Raw genomic sequence first — 21,516 nt, 5'->3', positions numbered from 1 at the left:
AAATTGGTGCATCGCTTTGTCGAAAAACAATGTTATTTTACAGCCGACTTCAAACAGAAAGAGGTAATCAATTCGGCTTTATATTTAATAAGCTTTTATTTAACTTGCCGCGGTTCTTTGTTAGGGTCAAATCTTTGCAAGCTGGATTAGTAACACTTACTTTTACCCCACTGAGTTTAAAATTCACATAACGTGCTCTGTTGCGATAACAATGCATTTTAATGTTTTATTGTAAATCTACAAACCCCTCAACAGTCAGCGGCATAGACAAGACATTTTGATTACTATGAAAGTTAATTTTATTTATTTTACTTTTGTGAATTGGTCTATTTTTCAATATCATCTCATATTGCGTACTAAGTAAGTAAATATGTAACTACATGAAGTATTCTTATTTTATAGACTACAGCTTTGTTTCAATAGGAACACATCTCCAGATGGGTTTGTAAATAGGACTGTGTATGTATTTATATATTATTTTAAAGTTCTAAGTTTGCGTAGTATTATTATAATAGAATTTATTTATGATTATATTATATACTATTTTAAAAAAAATGTCTATTGTTAGATATCAACAAGCCTACGAAATGTTTTATATATAAAATAATCAATTAATTTCATAAACCCTTCTAATATAATTAAATGTATTAGGTATGACTAATTAATAAAAAACGAATAAGCTACAACTGCCATCTCACCCTGTGGTTAGGTATAGCATGCTTCTTTTTATCAGATTATACTTATTAGTTTGATAAAAAGATGCTCCGATAATGTATTTTCCCATAACGTGTAGTCTAGCGTATACTATTTAAGTATGACCTTCTACTTACATGAAAACAACTGTTACGGAGGGATCAGTTTGTATCGGTTTAACTGAATTGATTTTAATGAAATGAGCTATACAGCTGTTTAAAAGTGTTATATCAATCGAGAGATCCGCTTAAATTTTGTGTATAAAAAGCACTTATTATAATATTTGTACTTCTTTACAGTTAATATAAGCTGTCGAATACATATATACGTATTATTAACTAATGTTAAATATAAATATAAAATAAAATAAATATTCTTACACCAGTTGATAAGCTGAAGCGGACGTATTTATGTAATATGTTAATGGATTGTTATTTTAGTTGTTAATGAAAGTTATAATAAATTAAAATTGTATAAATTTTTTTTGTCAAAATACCGCTAAGTATACCTACTTCAATTCGAAGTAGGTTAGAGTTGCTTACGTAAGCTTGTAATTGCATTATATACCTACCTACGTTCTCTTTACGTTCATAGTTAAATACCTAAACATTTGACATCTACTTTTTACTTATCGCCATCTTGCTCACTCGTGCAGGGGATTATTGTTCGTGGAATGCGCGCGTCGGCTAGTCTCGGTACACATGTCGTTAAGGCAAAAATTATTTTTACTTAATAATAAATTCAGTCCTTAAGCTATAAGAGATAAGGTTGATTTTAGGATAGATTTTGTAATATGAACTCCTTCTTTACAAAGAAACCGTGTCACGAGACTATCCATAGTGGCTACCTACTTTGTAAGAGTACATTCATAAATCTCATTTATTATGAAGTTTTTGTTTTATTCTAAATCTAATATAAGTAATGAGTTTAATAATTGTTAATATATTTTAGAGTATTCCATAGCAATGTATAATGCGTACAAAAATTTAGAGGTGTCCAAAAATAAACTGATAGTTTGAAAACTAAAAATGAAAAGTCCTTGAGAACTAGTCTCGTGGGGAGTGCGCCTACGTCACAGACGGGATTTTTGTAGGTATGTATATCACTAGCAATGGCCCGATTGGCCAACAAAGCCTTGTCGGCGGCCATTTTGTTCGATGCTGAGTCACCAAAAGGTGAAAAATGTACATGAATTAATGCGCACTCCCCACGAGACTATACAACGGTATTGGGCATTTCCCTCGTGAACACAAAATTTGGGTTTCATGTTCCCTCAACCGCAGCGTGGAAACGAAAATATTTTTTTCCGCGGATATCAAAGTTATTTTGGCATAATTATGACTTTTATTGAATTTTTATATGCCGGGTAAATTGTTAATTTAAAAGTTGGAAACGTCAAGACGGAAGTTTACATCGCAGTCCTAGTTGCCGAGAACCTCGGGCAGACGCGTAATCGAATTGGTGACTTAAATGTGATTATAAATAACACTGATAACAATTAAATAACCTGTAGTGTGTGCTGTGAATCGCTAATCTGTCAAATAGTGAGGTGATAATTTGATGTTGTGTACATCAGTTCCAATGTTTACGATGTGTGATTGAAGGTGCACAGTGACACGATGTAGGCGGGAGTCAAAGTGACGTGATACTGTAAAACTGTAGTGCTAAACATTACATTAAGTGCAATTTTCTGCACCATAATGACAGAACCCAATAATGTTAAGATAAAAACGGAGCGACCTGATGAAGCTGAAATCAGGGAACTTGCTGCAAAAATGGTAGAAGCTAACAAAGCGAAAGCACTGGCTGCTTCAGTAGCCGCCGCGCGGCCTCAACCCGGAGCCCTCTTGGGAGCTCCGACTACGGCTGTCGGTGGGCAAATGGGCATACTCAACTTTCTCACCAGAAAACCAGGCACCCAACAAACAACGACAGAACAAAGACCGACGTCAGATGACAAGAAAACCCCAGCACCTGATGAAGCTAGCTGGAAAGGTCACTTTGGTTGGGATATGCTTGGTAAATGTCACATTCCGTACATCTATCGATCAGGGGAGAAATACGTGGCGGTACGAATGGTGGAGATCAAACTCCTCAACAAGTACCTGAACTATCTCCACGCTGATATCTACTCCTGTACGTGTATAAGAAGTTACTACATCACTGAGATCGAGGCCCGGCTACTCAACGAGATCAACAACAGGCATTGTGATGGACAGTTCGGCCGGGAACCCTTCACGCAAAAGGACTTGGTAGTGAGGTTATCAGACGCTTATGAGTTCTATAATTTCTTAGATGTGTGTTACAATAAACTGTTACGTGGTACAACAAATAACAAGGACAAGTGTGGCTTTATTAGGATAAACAAGGAATCTGTGGTGCCGTACACAGTGCGGGATGGACAGAAGTTTGTACCATTATTTTACTTTGAAGGTGAAACAGACAATTTAAAATTGAAGGCCGATCAGTTAAAAGGTTGGGATTTGTCCTATTTGAAGTTCTGTTGTAAGGTACAGGGGATACGGAATGAACTATTTGCAAGTGAGACATGTTCAGTGATTAGTTTAACGGACATTAAAAGTTACTTTCCCCCGGGCACCGAGTTTGAAGAATACTGGCCTAACAAAGTTGTTGATTCTCAGCTGCTCATCTCTGCAAAGGGTAAGAATTTATTACAATATTACTAATTTCAGAGATATTCGTTGTATTAGTACCCACTCATTATACTGCACTACGATTTTCCACAGCTCAGACATCAATATTATATAAATTATAATCTAAATAGTATCTATTTTGTTAATTTTTCCAAAAGTACACCAGGGTATGTTATTCAAATTATTTTATTAAATGTAGAAGCATTACATGGTATAAAACTACCACTGGTTCCGGAAAGAATATACTGTGATCTGAAAAGACCTAGTGAAAAAAAATGACAGCTTGTTTTTGAAGTTTACAACTATGTATAATGTTCATATAGGAAGCATGTTATGATTTGACCTTATGGTTTTGTACATGATATAATAAATATTTCCAGTTTTGCATTATCATAAATTAACTAGCATTATGGAATTTAATAAACAACAATGATTCATGTATTTTTTTTAATTTATTAACTATAATTCTCTTGAGCATTATTTTTTCAAAAATATTTTTTAAAGCAATTTGGCATTTACTAGCTATGATTGTTTGATTTTTCGCTAGACTTATTTGGCTTCAGTTAGGTATGGGTCTTATAAAAAAAAAAATTTTACCTCAACATATCTGCGGGGAAGTAGACTGGCTACCTGTCTTCACCGGCTTACTATGAACCAATCTTTGACACATAATTGCCTTATGTGCTTCGATGGTTTTTTTTTTGTTCTTACATACTTTGTAAAAAAAAGTAGGTAAATTTAATTTGAGTATCATAAAATAACATATTAATGATTATTCCTAATTTTATTAATTAAAACTAAATTTTTTTTGTATTCCTGGTCATTTTGAAACTAGAAAAGACCAGCTTTAATGAAGTTGTTTATTGATTAAATTATTGAATTTCATGAGAAATAGGCTCATTTAAAGCAGTGAAGTATCGAACTATTCCATAGATTCTATGGCATACTAATTTAGACCAAACCTATCCAACTTAACCATAAACAATAAACTTAACTAAATTATGAAGAAGTCATTTGCTTATAGTTAATAACTCTTTATTGTTTCTACTTTCTATTATTATAATATCCTTTTGAAAAAATTGAATTTCTTTAATTCTTATATGGGTTTGAAAAAGTTGTCTTTAACCTGACACTGACTGACAAAATAGGGTATTTTTATAAAGGCTGTGCTTTTCTCAGGATTACCAATATGAATAATACTTTTGTATAAGATACTTTGTTTATTGATGATGGCAAAATACTATATAACTTTATGCTTCATATGTAAGGAGTGGTTTAGGAGCCATAAACCATATGCCAAACTGTATGAGACATGTATGTATACTATACTACAGTATATATATAACACAGCTGTAAAAAAAAACTATAGTCAAACTATATACATCTTAATCTTGGCGAGTTAATAATTATATTTTTAATAGCTAGCTTTTCATGGCCCATTTTGCAGTTTCTCATGCTCTTTTACATCTTCAAACATGGTTTTTTATTGTTTTGTTCAGTAACCATGGAGTTATAGTTATTTATTACATTTCGAAATTGTCTGCGCAAATAGTAGAAGCACTACTATTTATTTACACCATAAACAATAAACTTAAGAGCATAGTTTGTCAGCGTGGGAATTTATTTTAGAACACACACATAGGTACTTTCCAATAATACACTTGCATTGTGCAGTGTATCGTACGCACCCCCTAGACAATTAGTTGCTTGTTTTCGTTGCAACGAATAAATTAAATTTTCATTGCGCGTTCATAACGTAGAATTTATAAAAATACATTTATTTATGAGTAATGTATTAGCTATAAGGTTGTCACTCGCAAACACAATTATAAATTATTTGTTAGCATAGGGTGCGGTCAGAGTGCATTAAGATGCCTCATATACATTATGATTTTTATTGATTCTACTGCTCTCCTCTAACTAAATAATTATTTTCTGGATATTTTAAGGTTGGTAGGTATAACGAATTAGGGCGTTAAGACACATTAAATAATCACTTACTTAAATTTTATAAATAAAAATAATGGAGGTAAATATTAATCAGTTTTTTTTTAATTAACTAAAGACAAATCTTCTTGGTTAAACAAGTCAATTAAAATTATTTTATATTACACAAAAATCAGGGGGGCGGCCCGCTGTCGGTATCTGGTCATGAAAGGTACTAACTAAGTATAGCATCAGTACAAAATGGAATGTATATCAACCGTTTTTGCTTAGCACTATGCACTATGTTAATTAAGCATTTAAATAATTAGGAATTAAGCAGACGAACTAAACGACATGAGTTTGGGTATGAGTTGGCGTTTGTTTTAAATTTCGTATTAAGAGAAAAAAATAAGCAGGATAGTGCAAAAATTACATTACATTCAGGTTCATTCGGGTATTCACTATGTTCATCCTTATAATTTTGTACTTTTAATTCGACAATAGGGGAAAATAGTTACCCTTCGTACACTTTTCAGATTTTATTTTTTTACGATGTGATTAATTGTCGTATTTACCTAGTTTATGTGCTTAAGTGTAACAAATATATTATAGTTTGTTACAAAAAAGTCCAAAATTCTTATGACAAAAGGTTAAAGGGTTATAGGCTTTTTTCTACAGAAAATAATTGTACGAATGTACCCCACGTATTGGTATGGTAGGGGTACGTTCGTACAGTAAATGCGGTAAATTCGTACGCCATGGGGTAGATTCATACAGGGTAATTAAAAAGCGAATTAAAATCGTTCAATTTTTATTAATTATTACAAAAATATTTATTTATCAAAGAATTAACTTAATAATATGTGACTTGACTAATAGTCGATAAATCTTGAAAAGTAAAAATTAACAATTGCATCCCACGACACTCGCGCCCCACCCTTATGTTAACTTGTCTATGTGTGCGTAGACGATTCGCGAAATTATAAGACTCGGCTCGAAATAAAAACTGACGTGCTCCCACCTTGAGATCTGGGGAGGGACTGAAAATTTATTGACAGCGATGTCGAATAATAAGTCAAAACCGTCAAATGATTTTCTCCATACTAAAAAGTATGGACGACGAATGCCAAAAAGTAAGCAATATTTAAATAAAAATTACTATAATATTATGTGATATAATAGAAATTTAACACGGTGAACTTATTATTTACACTTTTGTGTCCCCAATTAACCAAAAATACATGTATAAACTAGCAGCTAAATAGCTTAAAAAACGTTAATAGAAAAGGTCGATTTCAGTGTTTGGAGTGATATTGACGATGAATTTACTGAGTTATTTATACAAATTTTATAAATATCATGCGGTGAAACTTGAGATCTATCTATTAAGATACTGAATGTTTTTTTTCAACCATAATCAATGCTCCAGTTTTAAGATATTTCGAAAACAGTAAGCGCTATTTAGGCGTTCCGCAAGGACTGTCCTCTTAACAAAAATATGATTATTAATGATTGATATTCGTAATATGCAGAAGATATGTTGGAAGTGGGGATATTAATATGTAGTACAGTTTAGTCTAGTTGCGAGTCGCGCCACGTATCTACAAGGTATACTAAGCCATGTAATTCAAACTGCCTATACACAATACATAAAAGATGGGCAACTTTGTTCCTGGTAAATTATAGGAATACGAAACATATTCATATCATAAATGAATAGTGTTTTCTATCTCTTAAGGAAGGATTTAAATAATTATAATGCAGAGTTTTATTGAAATCGATACAGTTACTTTCAAAACAGAAAAATTGTATTTATTAAAGGTCAATTTTTTAATAACAATCAAATCAAAACATATTTTAGTCAAGTTAAGTAGGTTCCGATAAACACTTTTAAATCGTGACGTAATAGGATAAAACGTTGCATTAGGTTTATTGATTTTATACATATATGTTACATAGCATCGCCAAAACTTTCTTATAATATAAATGCGTTTTTATAATTAGTGAAATTCGTTTTTTCTGCCTGGGTCATATCCGATAAATACACAATATTTAAAATAATGTAAAGTGTATGAAATATTATTATATTCAATTTAGGTAACGATATTATTTTCTTAAAGATCTTCTGAATTTGTTATATGATTTAAAGATAAAAAGGAAAAATAAACCTATTATAAAAAAATTCAATCTACTCTCCGAAAACGATTACAAATTATGGTGTTACGAAGAGTTTAGAAAACACTTGATATAGCTCAATGTAATGCCATGAGTGTGTATTTCGCGATTGAGATATACATTAGAAATCCTTTACAAATAGATAACTTGGCAGACATGTCTCAGGTTATCTTCTGTAATAATTATTAACTTGTAATAGTATTTACAATCTATATATATAAAAGAATTTAAAATTAAATTCAAATCTGGATTTACAAAACTCCACCCTAAGGGGGTAAAACGGGAGCGAAATTTTGGAAGTTTAATTTCTATATTTGGGGCCACATGAAATCCCTAGTTTATGGCGTCTCGTCTGTGTCAGAAGAAATCAAAATAAGAATTATGAACGCTTCAAATACAATGCGGAATAATTTGACTAGTTCGATAGTTAAGTCACAACTTAGAAAAAGAAGGCGACTTTGCGTTCGCAATAGGGGAAGTCACTTAGAGCAAGAACTAGGCTAAATTAACTAAACTAACTGTTTATGTATCTAAATTTGTATTAAGTAAGTAAGTTAAGTAAATAAGTAAGTTTTTTTACATTGGTTATTATTTTAAATCAATTTTGTGAGAATTTTAAAGAGCGACCTTTAGTACGAATTCGGTCATGTTCGAATACGAATTTCCACCAGCGTTCTTTCTGATCATTTTATTTCGGTTGCTTTGAAATAAATTCCTAGTTTTTATACATTTTCGGAAAGCTAAGTAATCGATTATGTTTTTAAAATAATCTGCAAAACAAGTTTCATAATGTTTTTTTTTTATTTTTCAGACATATTTGAGGGAAAAAATAAAAAATATATGGAAATAATATTGTTTTCCGTCTCGCATTTTTAAATTTGGACCGATAATTATTGTTTAAATATTGAAAAATTTCCAGTATTTAATCATTATTATAAATCAGAAAAAAAAGGTTTTAATTGATACTTTTTTTTTTAAATAAATTTTTGAAGTTGCATTTTTGACTTAATTTGAAAAAATCTAAAAAACGCGATAACTCAAAAATGGTTCACTTTTGCATGCATATGGGAGGTAAAATTATTGCAAATAGTCACCCCTATCACCTTCTAACGGGAATACGTCGAATTACCAATAACCCTGCATATATATCAGTCGAGGCGCTCCAAAATATGTAACATATTTTGGAGCTCCTCGACTGATTGGCTCGTCTGCCGTGACGGCAAACGGCTTGAAGTTCTCTTGTACCGTCATAAAATTATGTCCCCCTCCTCTCTACAGGAATAGAGCGTCGTATATATTATTATACTTACTTATTCACGAAACTCTTGTGTATTTATTCGTTTTACTCCATATTTATTTATTGCTTTGCCGCCCCGGCTTCACACGAGTACAATAAGGGTCTGTATACAAAATTTGGATTAAAGAAACAACGTAAAAAGAAAAATTATTGTTATTTCCGTATAGGTAATTTGGTTTTCTCGGCTTTTCTCTAGTATGATTTGCATGTACTATGTATCAAACCATCCTCTCGAATCGCTATTGATGAAAACTGCTTTAAAATCCGTTGCGAAGTTTAATATATTTAAGTGTAAAGACGGCGGGAAGCGACTTTGTTTTATACAATCAATATCCAATACATTAAATTCATCGGTTCACATTTGCAGATGAAATTCAGAGAGATATTTTGGTTAGAGTTCAAAATCAGTCAGTCAGTGTCACAAACACTGACTTACCGATTGTATTTGGTTCAACTTATAACGCGAAAACTCAACAAAAGTTTATATACCACCTTGTAATTATAGCACGACATTCGTTTACGAGTAATCAATCAAATATCATCATAGTTTTAATCTAGAAGAAAACTACAGTACTGGAGAAAATTGAACATTGCAATTTTATCAGAGTAAAGTTCTTGACCAAGCAAGTAAAACTCACATGCAATAATGACGATGAAAGCTGTTTATGTTCTTAGCGTCTTGTCAATGATTTACAAGTGGCATGATCTTTATAGTAAAAAATGACTGCTGGAAAATAAAATATTTAATAATTTAAAGGATCCTTCACACGAAAACGACTTAGTGTAAGATTGGTGCCGAAAATGCTTATTCCGCATCAAAATAAATGCGACGTGACGCGTCTGAGTACTGATTGTTAGTGAGCACAGGATGAGGCACAGAAGTCCAAGCTTGAGCCAATGCAACATACCATGGCATGGCGCTTAATTATACATTAACGCCGAAGATTTCGAGCATTACCCTGAAACATTATGGCTACAGATTTTTGGTACTGATTGATTTTCCTTTTATTGATTATGTAAGAATGGTTCCAAGCAGAGTGTATTACGCTTCCCCATATAATTGTGCTAGCAAGGAAACAAATGAGGAAAATTATTGAAACGCATTGGTTCATTGCTATAATTTGGTTGCGATGGCTGCTTTACACAAATATGGAGTGGCAAGCAAGTAATCTATATCTAGATATAACATTTTCGAGAATAAAGATATTATATTACTTAATAAGAATAGAAAATAGGAGCCTATTTCTGATCATTTTGAGAAATTGAAAAAAAAAAACACTAGTATTGAGGATGAAGATAATCTTATTAAAAAAATCATTTAATTTTTCATTCCACTTATTTTTGGACTCGTATACCAGAGCAGAATTTCGTCCACGTTAATCACAGAGAACACAAAATTGTCTTCTATCATTTAGAATTAACTAAAAGCAGGCTGTGTATACGTTCTATATAGACCTATTTTTTTATAGATTATAATAACATAATCAGCATATTTTCTCTAATCAACTTTTTATGCTTTGTTTTAAATTTACTCAGGTCAAAGTACAATTTTTAATCAGTTTTGTTTTGATTAGTTTTAAAGTTCATGTCATCTGACGTCTTCGCCATTTGAACTGTTTAAATATTTATTTAATAAGTTGAAATTTTAACAAATGTTAACATTAAATTAGATTTGTCAAGGACTTCCGTTTAAAGAATACTTTCGATTGATAATCTGTATTTTGTTATTATTTCTAGGTAGTCCTAGAAAATTTTCAAGGTCTAGTCTTGAAAAAAGTTTTTGTGGTAGTACACAATAATTTTAATAAATAATAATTTAGAGGAAAATGTTTCCTACAAAACTTATAGGCATTGAGAAGACACATGCAATACAATTTTCCTGTAGAGCTAATCGTTTCTCAGAAAATTGTGCTTTGTCACACAAAAACTGTCATGGAACCAAATTGGCTAACCCGACTCAACACAGTCTTGTATCCCCGCATCAGCGGGAGCAAGCCAAAGTTGCGGAGGCGGGCTTAGGCGCCTACGCTTTGATACGCAAGGGCTGTTCCCTCCGCAGCGCCGGAGACGTCACGATTCGAATTTCGAAGTTCTTATACATTCATTTTGTCGTTAAGACCTAACTGTACAAACAACTGCTCTTGACCATTTTAGGCGTTGTTTTCTGTCTTCTCTAAGCATTGCTCAGCTTTGACAATTTCACTTGTTACTTGACCCGTTCCTACATTGTACTATCGAGATTACGATGAATCGTCTATACAATAATTTAAAATTGCGAAACCAGTCTCGAGTTTTGATAATTTTCTCCGAAATTCAGATCAATTGGAGGTATGGGTTAAACGGAACTTTATACGAATACAAGCACTTTGCTGACCATAGCTATTTTTAAATTCACTTATATTAAATCTTTATACTTCACCGCTGTTGCATTAAGAGATGCTTCATTAAAATTTTGTATTTGTGTCACAGGCAATTCCAATGTACTTTTAACCATCATAATTTTATTATTATTATATATATCTTGTAGAATACATTAAAATTAATTTATAATTTAATGTAGTAACAATAATATTGTGACAAAAAGGAGTCTTGACTGTAAAAAGTTTAAAAATAGATCGACTATTTTTGTCTTGTTGTATGTTTTTAAAAAATCTTGATCGACTGGATTGTTTTCTTTTATAACGACAAAATCAATGAAGCAAAACTTTCTCAATCAGAGGTTTTTTTTTTGTAAAAACCTTTGATTGAATACAAGTTGAATACTTTTCATCGAAGACTGTTTGTCTGTTAGCATAAATAAGAGCGCTTTATACTAGTACTAATAATTACTAATACTAATAATTCTGATTGAGGTTAGTCTTATAAATACTAGACCATCCTAGCTCGCTCTAGATTCTTATTTCTATACATAAAATTGCCGTTTTCAATGTGTTTGTGAATAACAAACATCGATAATACATACATTCGTTTATAAGTACGATATTTACCACGTGTTAGTTACTATTTACTGAATAAGTTATGAGTTTTGAATAACGAAGCAAGAAAATTAATTAAAAACGGGAAATTGTTTTTAATTATTAATGTTACTTTTATATAATACTCGTCGCCATTAAGGGCTAAGTCGTCAAGTGTTAGGTAAAAATAAAGTGGCCTATGTCCTTCCCTGGAGTTCAAGCTTGCTTTTCAACAAATTTCATCCAATTCGGTTCAGTGGTTTGGCCGTGAAAGAGCAACAGAAAGATAGATAGAGTTACATTGGCATTTATTATATAAGGATAGAAGGATAGTCTAGTTACATGGAACTTTTTAGTAATAATAATACATTTTATGTGATTTTCTATTCGCATTGGCGTTATAGTGATTTCGTTATCTAAACTTGCTATCTTATTGTGTTCCAAATAGTTCAAATTGTTAGCAAGCAAGAAATGTTTAGGATTGACCTTTTTTTCTGTTTCCTGTGAACCTATTTCGAATCATACTCCTCTGTTCAGTTTCATGCTTTATATATTTGAATAGTAACAGTGTAACTGGTGCCTCTGTTAAGAAGCCTGGAAGCATATTTTACCACCGAGCTGCTTCTGTGTTGATTGGTGGCAGTTGTTCTAACTATACAAAAAAAAAATATATCCCGCTGAGTTTCTTTCGCCGGTTCTTCTCAGGTCCGAGGTGCTAAATTCCGAACCGGTGGTAGATTTTTGACATTCAATAAGCAAGTGTAAACACTTCTATATTGAATAAAGATTTTTGACTTTGATACAAGTTTCCTAAAATGTATTTGTTTTTTACACTGTCGAACAAATTCACGTGGCTAGACTGACACAGTTGCCAATTTTCCTTAAACTGCAGGTCAAGACCACTCATGTTTTAGTCAAGTTTTTAAATTAAACAAAGCGTGGTCTAACGCTTTGATTTAGGAGAGATCATTGTAAATAAAATACTATTTCTTTTTTTCCTACTGAAATTTGACATCGAGTTCATGAAACACAGTTCAGAGCTCAGGCCACACTAATGTGATACCACATCTAAGTATACGAAAACATTTTTTTTTTGGGTAAATCACCTTTTATAGTAGACATAGTTTAGACTTAAAAATTATATAATTAGAGCAAATTATATCTACGAACCTACCGTTTATCTCTTCCTATTTATGAAAACCGTATCAAAATGTGTTGAGTAGTTTGAAATAAGCGTGAGACAGACAGAGGAAAACGGTGACTTTGTTTTATACGTTTTATAGTAGGTATTAAGGTACCGAGAAATTTTCGAACGTTCTTTAATTAAAATCAGCGCCTAATATTAAAAAAAACTTTATAGAAATCTGTCTAATCGCTTAATTTATAAGTTTTTTGTTGGTGTACAATTAAACATCTATATAATAATAATATATTCTTTGTGCTAGATAGATACTTCGCTTGAGTTAAAAAGTGGTTTGGTATTGAGGTTAGACCTTCAACAAATCCTTGACATGATAAAAATAATTTGCATCGGCCGCGTAGATGTTTCCTTTTTAATTTATTTTAAGTCTTATTCGCTATTAGCCTTGTTAGTCGTGCTGAATTTGTGTATTGTTAAAAGTTCATGGGTTCAAATCGTGATGTTATTTTTTTTTACATCTTCTTTAAATTAAAACAAATATTTTGTATAAATAATGTATATTATAATTAAATTAAGTGACTTAAAATGTTTATTATTATACTAAATCAAATACATAAAATATTGTTGACTGTTGTCTTTGTATTGACTTAATGAACCAGTAGATGGCATACCTACCTCGTGTTTAAACACTTAACAAGGTAACCACGGTATGCGATTGTCGATATTAATATATTGCCTAAGTTTATATGAAAAAATATGTTATTATGTTAATAGCCAAATATATGACATAAATCTCAATTTCTTTACAGATTTACGAAACACGAGATTATACACGAAAATAACATACGTATTTGGAAAATGTCATTCCTTCATCTAAGTAACATGTAAACGTATATATTTTCAAATAAGAATTTAATTAAAAGAAAAGGTATTTCTTAAAAATTGCATTAATTTATTAGTATTTCGTAGTAATAAATATACTTGTTAAAACCACCCTAGGCATGGTCATTTATTTTTGCAATGAAAACTGAGTTAGTGAGACTTAGTCTTTTGGGGTCACAAATAGAGGACGCCTTGTCCAATTTGTAACGTATTTGCGTCAGCCAAATGACAATAGTATTTTACTCAACTTGCTAAGTATATTATTAACGTTATATGTACTTATAGGGTTAATGTTAAGTTTTTGCACATGCCCAATGGATGTAGCAACCTGGCTTAGTAAGGTCGACAGGCATATATCCATCAAGCAAAGTGATAAAGACCCTGAGTCAGCCCATATATATTATAATGTTGTTTACACTTTCAAATACTTTAAAAAAATAATTTTTAAGTGTTCAGTGATAAGATGGTAGTGCTATTTCAATAAATAAATAAAATCAAAATATAGCGACCTAGCGATACAAAACCCAACCTAAGACTCTGTACGTGACATACGGACAAGCAGAAAAATAATTCCTATAGATACAAGGGTACGGTAATGGAGAAGGATCCAACACTCACAGTACACGAGGCGTAGGGGTTAGATTAAGAGGCGGTCAAACGGGAAAGCTACACGAAAATCTTCGTATTTTATACACATTGGTTAAGAGGGCACAAATCCCTTAAAATGCAGCTAATAACGCCGACTCTAAGACAAATTCTGAGTCCAAAAAAACATTGTCGCCTATAATATACTGCAAAAAGAAAACAAAATCATAAAAATATAAATTGCGATGCTGTCTGGTAATAAAAACATGCAGATATACTAAAGTAACAAATAAATTAAAGATAAGATGCGTTAAAAGCACGGACAGCAGGTCTGTGCAGATATAATAATACAAAATAATATAAAATTGAGCATGACGTTCAAAACTTTCTAGACACGGTAGTTTTAGCTGATAGTCAGGACAAACGATTTATAAGTATACGATTCCTATAGTAAAATCTTTAAAATGTAGTTGAAATCTTTCTTCATAGAATTATATAGGTAAAGTAAAGTAAACTAAACTTATACTGGTTACTAAAATTGAAATTATTACAGGTTCAGTATCAGGCGGTGGTCAGTGGACGAGAGCCCCCCCAGCCCCGCCTCCGGGCGCTGTGAGCGGAGTGGTAGGTAGCGGCGTGTCCCTCGGTGTGAGCAACGTGAGCGCGTCTCGGGGCAGGCGGCCTACGCAGCGACACTCGGCCGCTTCGTCGGCCATGCAGATGCCGCACGCTGGCATATCCGCCGCCGCCGTGCAGGCCCTCGCGAACGGCTGGAACCTGCCCGGCGCTCTGACGCAAGCTCAGACGCAACAAGTCATCAGGCTCGCACAGGTTAGTTTTGTTGCAAGATTTAGAAAAGTTTCAAGAAAACTAGTAAATTAAATATTTATTTACTACCTTTTTATTTATTTTAAAATGAACTGAGAAAATACGTGATTTCAAACGACTGTAACACTGATTGCGGGCTCTATTTTTGATAATATTTTCAATTATCCTCAATAGTTTAAAATGTTAATAAGTATGCTCGCGACGCAGGCTCAAGTGGCGCAAGCGCAGGCTGCGGCGCGCTACAACAGCGCGGCGATCGCGGCCGCCGCCGTGGCCATGCCGCAGCACCGCTCGCAGCACAACCGCAACGTGCAGGTACGCATCGCACACGCGACACGACGCACACATGAATCTCTAAAACAAACTCTAATATTTTCTGTTCCATTAATTTTTAATTAAAAACATGTTTTGTACTTAAATGTTGAGTAAAGCATTTTTTCTATATTATTTTTTTCGTTATATTTGTTATTCACGTAAAGCTGAATTCTTCGCAGAAAATATAGTATATTCCTTAAAATTTATCCGTCTGGCTTCCAATAGTATTGTTCCGGGAAATCCGTGTATCGAATATTTTCCTTGTTTGTTTCGTTGTTATATTATAATAATCGTTCCAGCTGTTCGATTTGTTTCTAGTAGAGTCTCGAATTGAAGTAATTTGTTATAACTTTAAGAATGTGCAAGCTATCACCATAACAAGTTTAGTCGTGAAGATCGATAATGTGCCGTCTGTGGCACGAGTCGACAGACAAAGTATTTTTAATTTCAGAATAGTAATTTATTCTATGCATACATATTATGAATAATTTCTCCGTGTATTATTTAAAATTATAATAATTTTGCGTTATGAAACTTACTTGCGAATGGAAGGTGAACAATATTCTGTTATCGTTTATTCCAGTTTCCGAACAGTGCAATAACAATGGCGATGGGCCAGCAGCCGCCCCCACCTCTGGTGAGGAGTACGGCCAACACCACCACCATGAAGTGAGCATCTTAACCATACTACAGATTCAACGTTCAGAACATCCTGTATATAAGCAACATAGCAAGAACATAATTCGTAGTGACACTTACAACGAGATCTTGAATAAATGAATCGTCGAATGTTCTAGACGTGAACAAATTTAGCTTGTTAGTTAATTTCTTGGAAGTATTTAGGTACATTTATCAGAAGTAGTATATTTTAATCTTGTTATATAACAATATTAATAACTCTGGATGTGAAAATTTTCACTAAAAGTATTTTAGTTACCATATGTACAGACAGATCGTTAATGCTCTCAAAACATTCTATAAATAACTTAGAGATGTATAGGAGTCATATTACGTTTAGTAAAAATTTAATTTCATGAAGACGATTAGTACGGAAAATTAAATTTAAGTTTATTAAATAAAAATTAAATTAGCAAGAAGTAAAACATATTTAATTCAAAAAATGCCGTGTCATAGCGTGCATCCTCTAAAAACGAATTCTTATCGTTAAGGAGCCCCTAACTATAGGGTAATAAAAATATACCATATATTAATATCAAAGATTTATTGTACACGCAGAATTAATAGCTTAAATTTAAATATCTCAGATGTTTATCGTAATAAGCATAATCCCTTATCTTATCTACATGGTTAATGTTAGATTATTTAAATAAATAGTGAGTCGACGATAGCTCCTAAATAAAATCAAATAACTCGCTAAACAGTAAAAAATAATGTTATTTTTTTATTTGTTAAAACGATTACTAAATTATGAAATAAAAATGCATTTATATCCTAATATAAATTTTAATCGTTTTAAGAGGTACGAGGGAGGGACTGCTATAGCCTTTCAAGCGTACATGTATTTTTGTAACAATATTTGACACCCTAATAGTCGTAAAGCTATTTATGGTATACCCTAGGGTATTTTTCGTCGTCCCTTCACTGAGCGCGTATACAGGATGTTCTTAATCTGCTTTAACTAATTTCCATTCGCCATTGTCTTGTCACTGATTTTCATATTTTATTTCATTTCTTTTTTGTTTCGAAAAATTAAATTTTATTTAAAAATTCCATTTTAAAAGATAAATCATTAGATTTGTTGATACATTCGTTTCATAATTAATTTTAATTATCATAAATGTTAATATTGTTTGTCGTTAACAGTGTTCCACCACAAGTAACTGGGACAATGAATGGCCACTCAACCTCTCACTCCATCGACACTCGCAAAAGGCTTACGCCGATACCAGACATCAGTATAAGTGGCAACCATACGCCGTATAAGGTAAAACATTCTCATGTAAACAGACCACTCTAGTTCTGAAAATATAAATGTTCTTTTTGTCCCTAACTACTCATTTACTTATACGACCGTAGACCCCCGGAGTTCGAACAAGTAAAAGTTATTGGGCTTCCTATCGAAATAGCGGTTGATCCCGTGCCTTACTCTTTACGATCGTATAGGATTGGATTTGCCGTCCATCGGATTATAAGGAGGGAATAGAGAGTGCACCTGTGGTTGCGTACAAACTTGAGCTTCATAAAATCTGCACCGTTTTCTAGTCTCTTGAGAATAGCCTTCATGGCCGAAATCGGTCCGGAGGAAATCATGATCATGTTTCTTAACAATAAACAATTATCGCAGGTACAAAAAGCAGTCGTAGAAAACACGATGGTCCCCTGCATCAACGCCAAGCCGTACCAGTACTCCGAGCTGCTGATGACGCTGCCCGACCTCGCCAGCCACTTCTTCCCGCGCGTGTCGCTCACCACGTGCCGCGCCATGCTCGACGCGCTCGGCCTCACTCTCTTCAGGCCTAACACGTGAGTCGCCCATATCGAGAAACACTGAAAACACTCAATAAACTACCAAACTCACCAAGCTATCGGCCTAGCATATAATGATTAAAAAAACGAAGTGCCCCGTGTTTCTGAATATAAAAAAATACTAAAGAACGAATTTCTCTTTACAGAACTCAACTTCAAGTACTACGCAACTCGGGCAAGTGTAAATCCGCAGCGGCGGGCGAGAATGGCATGGCATTGGTTCAAATTCGTGATGTGATGCAGCACATGTTGCAGTTCAAGTACATGATGAGGTCGGGCCTGGCCGACGAGCCGCCGCACCAGCCGCCGCGCCCCGCGCACGCGCCGCCCTCCTCGCACGCCAAGCGCGCCCGCGCCAACTGAACGCTCGAACGAAAAGTCGACGTTCACTTTAGATGAGAAAGCTTAGAACTAAAATAGTCGAATGCATCACATTATACAGAGCAACACTGATTTTGCAAAAATAACAGTGGATAAGTTTTTTCGAATAATTTTTCGCAAGTGAAATTTGTGCATAACCACTGAAGGCCTTGAAATTTCTCACTACTTACAGAACGGTTTATATGCTGAGATATTGTGACTCATATTAAGCATATTATATTCGATGTAAAAACTGTGTGGGAAATGCCTCCGAATAACGTTAGTGATTCAACCAGAACTCGAAGAATAAAAGAAAGAAACATTCGTGTTAATGGCTAATAAAACTGCCGTTGTGTAATATAAAGGTGAAAACGCGCAAAATAACGGTACGATATGGCTTACCAGTGTACGGTGTTGATGGGGCTTCCATCGGTGTTGAGACATTATAACTGCTGTGTATTATATGACAAAAGTAAGGAGTCAAGTTTGAAATTGCTTATATCACAAACATTTACTATAAAACAGTAAAATATATATAAATAATATTACTTAGATACTAATCTAGGTCAGGTCAATTTCTATGTTGTACAAAATGTATGATACAATGTTACTCCCAAGATCTAATTAAATAATGATCTATAATAACTATTTAATAGAAGACTGAGAATTTTATTTTATAATTATTTCATAGATCGAAAGCTATTGATGTTGTAAAAGTATAGAGTTTTAGTTGGTTTTATGTTACGAGCAAGTTAATGTTTTATGTACCATATATTGTGTAAATATTTACTATGTTTTGAAGCACTTTAGCGTTACTTGTAGTAAATAATGAAGATTTGTCATATTTAGTGTTCCAACACTAAATAGACATGTTTATACAATTGTATGGTTATTGAATTTAATTATAGTAATTACGCTTTAAATTATCATCACAATTGAAAATAAATTCACAAAAAAATGTCACATGTTCAATGAGATTGAAAGTAGAGACAGTGATTGGTACTAAATGTCTATGTTTAACCTGAGAATAAAAACCCTGTCTTATTTTAAAATTTTATTGTTATATGAATTATCATAATATTTACATTAATAAGTATTTTATTTTCGTGGCCGTAATTAATTGTCGCGTTGTTAACCACTAACGATGCACATGCAATGCTTTTAAAAATCTTAGTTAATATTTTTGTATTGGATCAGGAATAAAAGAGCAAACAATTTTTCTGTATATTACTAATATGAATGAAACGCAATGAAAAGTGCATTTTAATATATTACATTATAATAATGTAATGATTGTTTGCTGTTAGGGTTACTAATGTCTTAAAATTCCTGATCGCACCAGTGACAAAGTATTTAATAGTTATATTAATGTAAGCTCACATTTTTAGGTAAATTTAGAACAGGTTCCTATAGTTAACAAATATTGGCTATGTCAGGACTTCATTATAATACCAAACATTTAAATGATGGTTGTATAAACCCACTTTTTAAAATGATGTGTGTAAATGTAAAAGAAAACATTTTTTAAGTGAATTTGAGATTTTAATGTTGAAATTTGAAATTGGAATTAAATGAACTATATCTAGGAAAAGATAAAAAATAATGCCAACATTGACCAATTACTGAATATTATAAAATGAAAATTACAGATATAATGAAGCTTTGACTTGTCGGTAAGTTCAGGCAATGTCTGAAATAGGTTCGGTAACTTCACAATTTTTATTTATTTTGGTGTAAGTTAGTCTAGACTTATAAGATTGCTTCATGTTATGGAGCCTTCAAACTTGATATAAATTACCTTATGCTAATGCAGAGCTGTGTAAATTGCTAAATTATTTATGGTGTAGATTTAAGTAACAGTATTTGATATGTTATCACATTTAAAACGCAATAGCTCTCCAGATTGCATTGTCGTTTGTAGAGTCTTTGACTCTGTATTACAAAATAAAAGGATTCTTTATTAAATAATTATTTTTTATTTATAGAAATTGAAAACCCAAAATTACATTTAGTAAAATGCATGTGTTATAAGCGGAAAATGATTAACCTGATAGGCTGGCACAAGACTGGTCGTTGTGGCGATCTTTGGGGAAGGCCTATGTCCAGCAGTGGACGTCCTACGGCTGAGATGATGATGATGATGATGATGAAGCATCATCTAACACCATAACTCAAATATTTTTAATAGTCATATAAATTATAGTTGTTTTTTTTTCTTATATTTATTACTTATCTCGAACGAGAAACAAAAACAAGATTGCAATTTGCGTTCGGCTATTTTCTTCCTTGAATGATCTAAGACGTGCTGACTAATCAATAAATATCATTGAAGATTATAAAGTCTAAGACTGAATATTATTAACTAATTATCACATATTAAACATTCGAAAATCGGACTAGTTTTTCGACTATTATAGTCCAAGTGCACGTTAAAGACGATATTTATCGAGATAAAACGTTAAAATATTAATTTGGTGTCCTGTTTCTGATGAGGTAACAATGAAACTGAACTACAGCTGCTGTCATTTTTTTCCTCTTATTAAATGTTTGCAAATGCGTGCTTTTTTATCTATGAAATATATTTGGTCCTTACATATGAAATTGGCGTTTTGTACGGCAGGAATATAAAGTACATTTTTTTGTTGTAAAATTTATTTAATTAATCAAAGTATGCACCGTTGATATCTATGCACTTTTGCATCATCTCATAGGTGTTTACTAAAAAAACCATGGGGGCGAAAATCAATAAACTCTTTGAAGGTGGTTTGTACTGCCGCATCGGAGTTGAATTTTTTTCCTTGTAAGAAGTTGTCCAAATTCCGGAAAAATTGGTAATCTGTTGGAGCAGCGTCATGAGAGTATGGTGGATGTCGCAGAGATTCCAATTGTAGCTCATCTAACTTTGTGGCTATTTGTTGTGCACTGCGTGGTTTTGCGTTGTCGTGAAGCAGCAGTCGCCTAAAGTGATTGACCAATCTCTTAGCAGCTAGTTCTTCTTTGCTATTGCTATCTATCAGTTGCAAACCATGAAAATGGTTTGCAGTTGCTGTCAATAGATATTTGCCGTAATAGTTTGGCCAAATTTTAGAAAGCTGTAGTGAACGACACCGGCGCTAGTCCACCAAACATTCACAAGTAACTTTTTCTGAGTCAATTTTCGTTTAGGGTAGGATTTGGCTGGGTCTCCAGGGTTCAGCCATTGCGACAAGCGCTTCCGAT

General features: G+C 33.0%; 1 protein-coding gene across 1 annotated transcript; it reads left to right on the top strand.

The window, feature by feature from the left end:
• Positions 1-1,622: 1,622 nt before the first annotated feature.
• Positions 1,623-20,265, top strand: LOC113402184 (uncharacterized protein). Its single transcript, XM_026642365.2, has 7 exons — positions 1,623-3,354; positions 14,861-15,138; positions 15,343-15,450; positions 16,034-16,119; positions 17,275-17,395; positions 17,756-17,934; positions 18,084-20,265. Exons 1-7 carry the CDS (start codon positions 2,394-2,396, stop codon positions 18,298-18,300), a joined length of 1,950 nt encoding a protein of 649 aa, XP_026498150.1. The 5' UTR covers positions 1,623-2,393; the 3' UTR covers positions 18,301-20,265.
• The last annotated feature ends 1,251 nt before the right edge of the window (positions 20,266-21,516 follow it).

The sequence above is a fragment of the Vanessa tameamea genome, chromosome 14 (genome assembly GCF_037043105.1).
Source record: "Vanessa tameamea isolate UH-Manoa-2023 chromosome 14, ilVanTame1 primary haplotype, whole genome shotgun sequence".
In the NCBI taxonomy this organism is placed as follows: domain Eukaryota; kingdom Metazoa; phylum Arthropoda; class Insecta; order Lepidoptera; family Nymphalidae; genus Vanessa; species Vanessa tameamea.
Note: the sequence above shows the minus strand (reverse complement) of the source record. Positions and strands in the feature narration are given on the sequence as shown.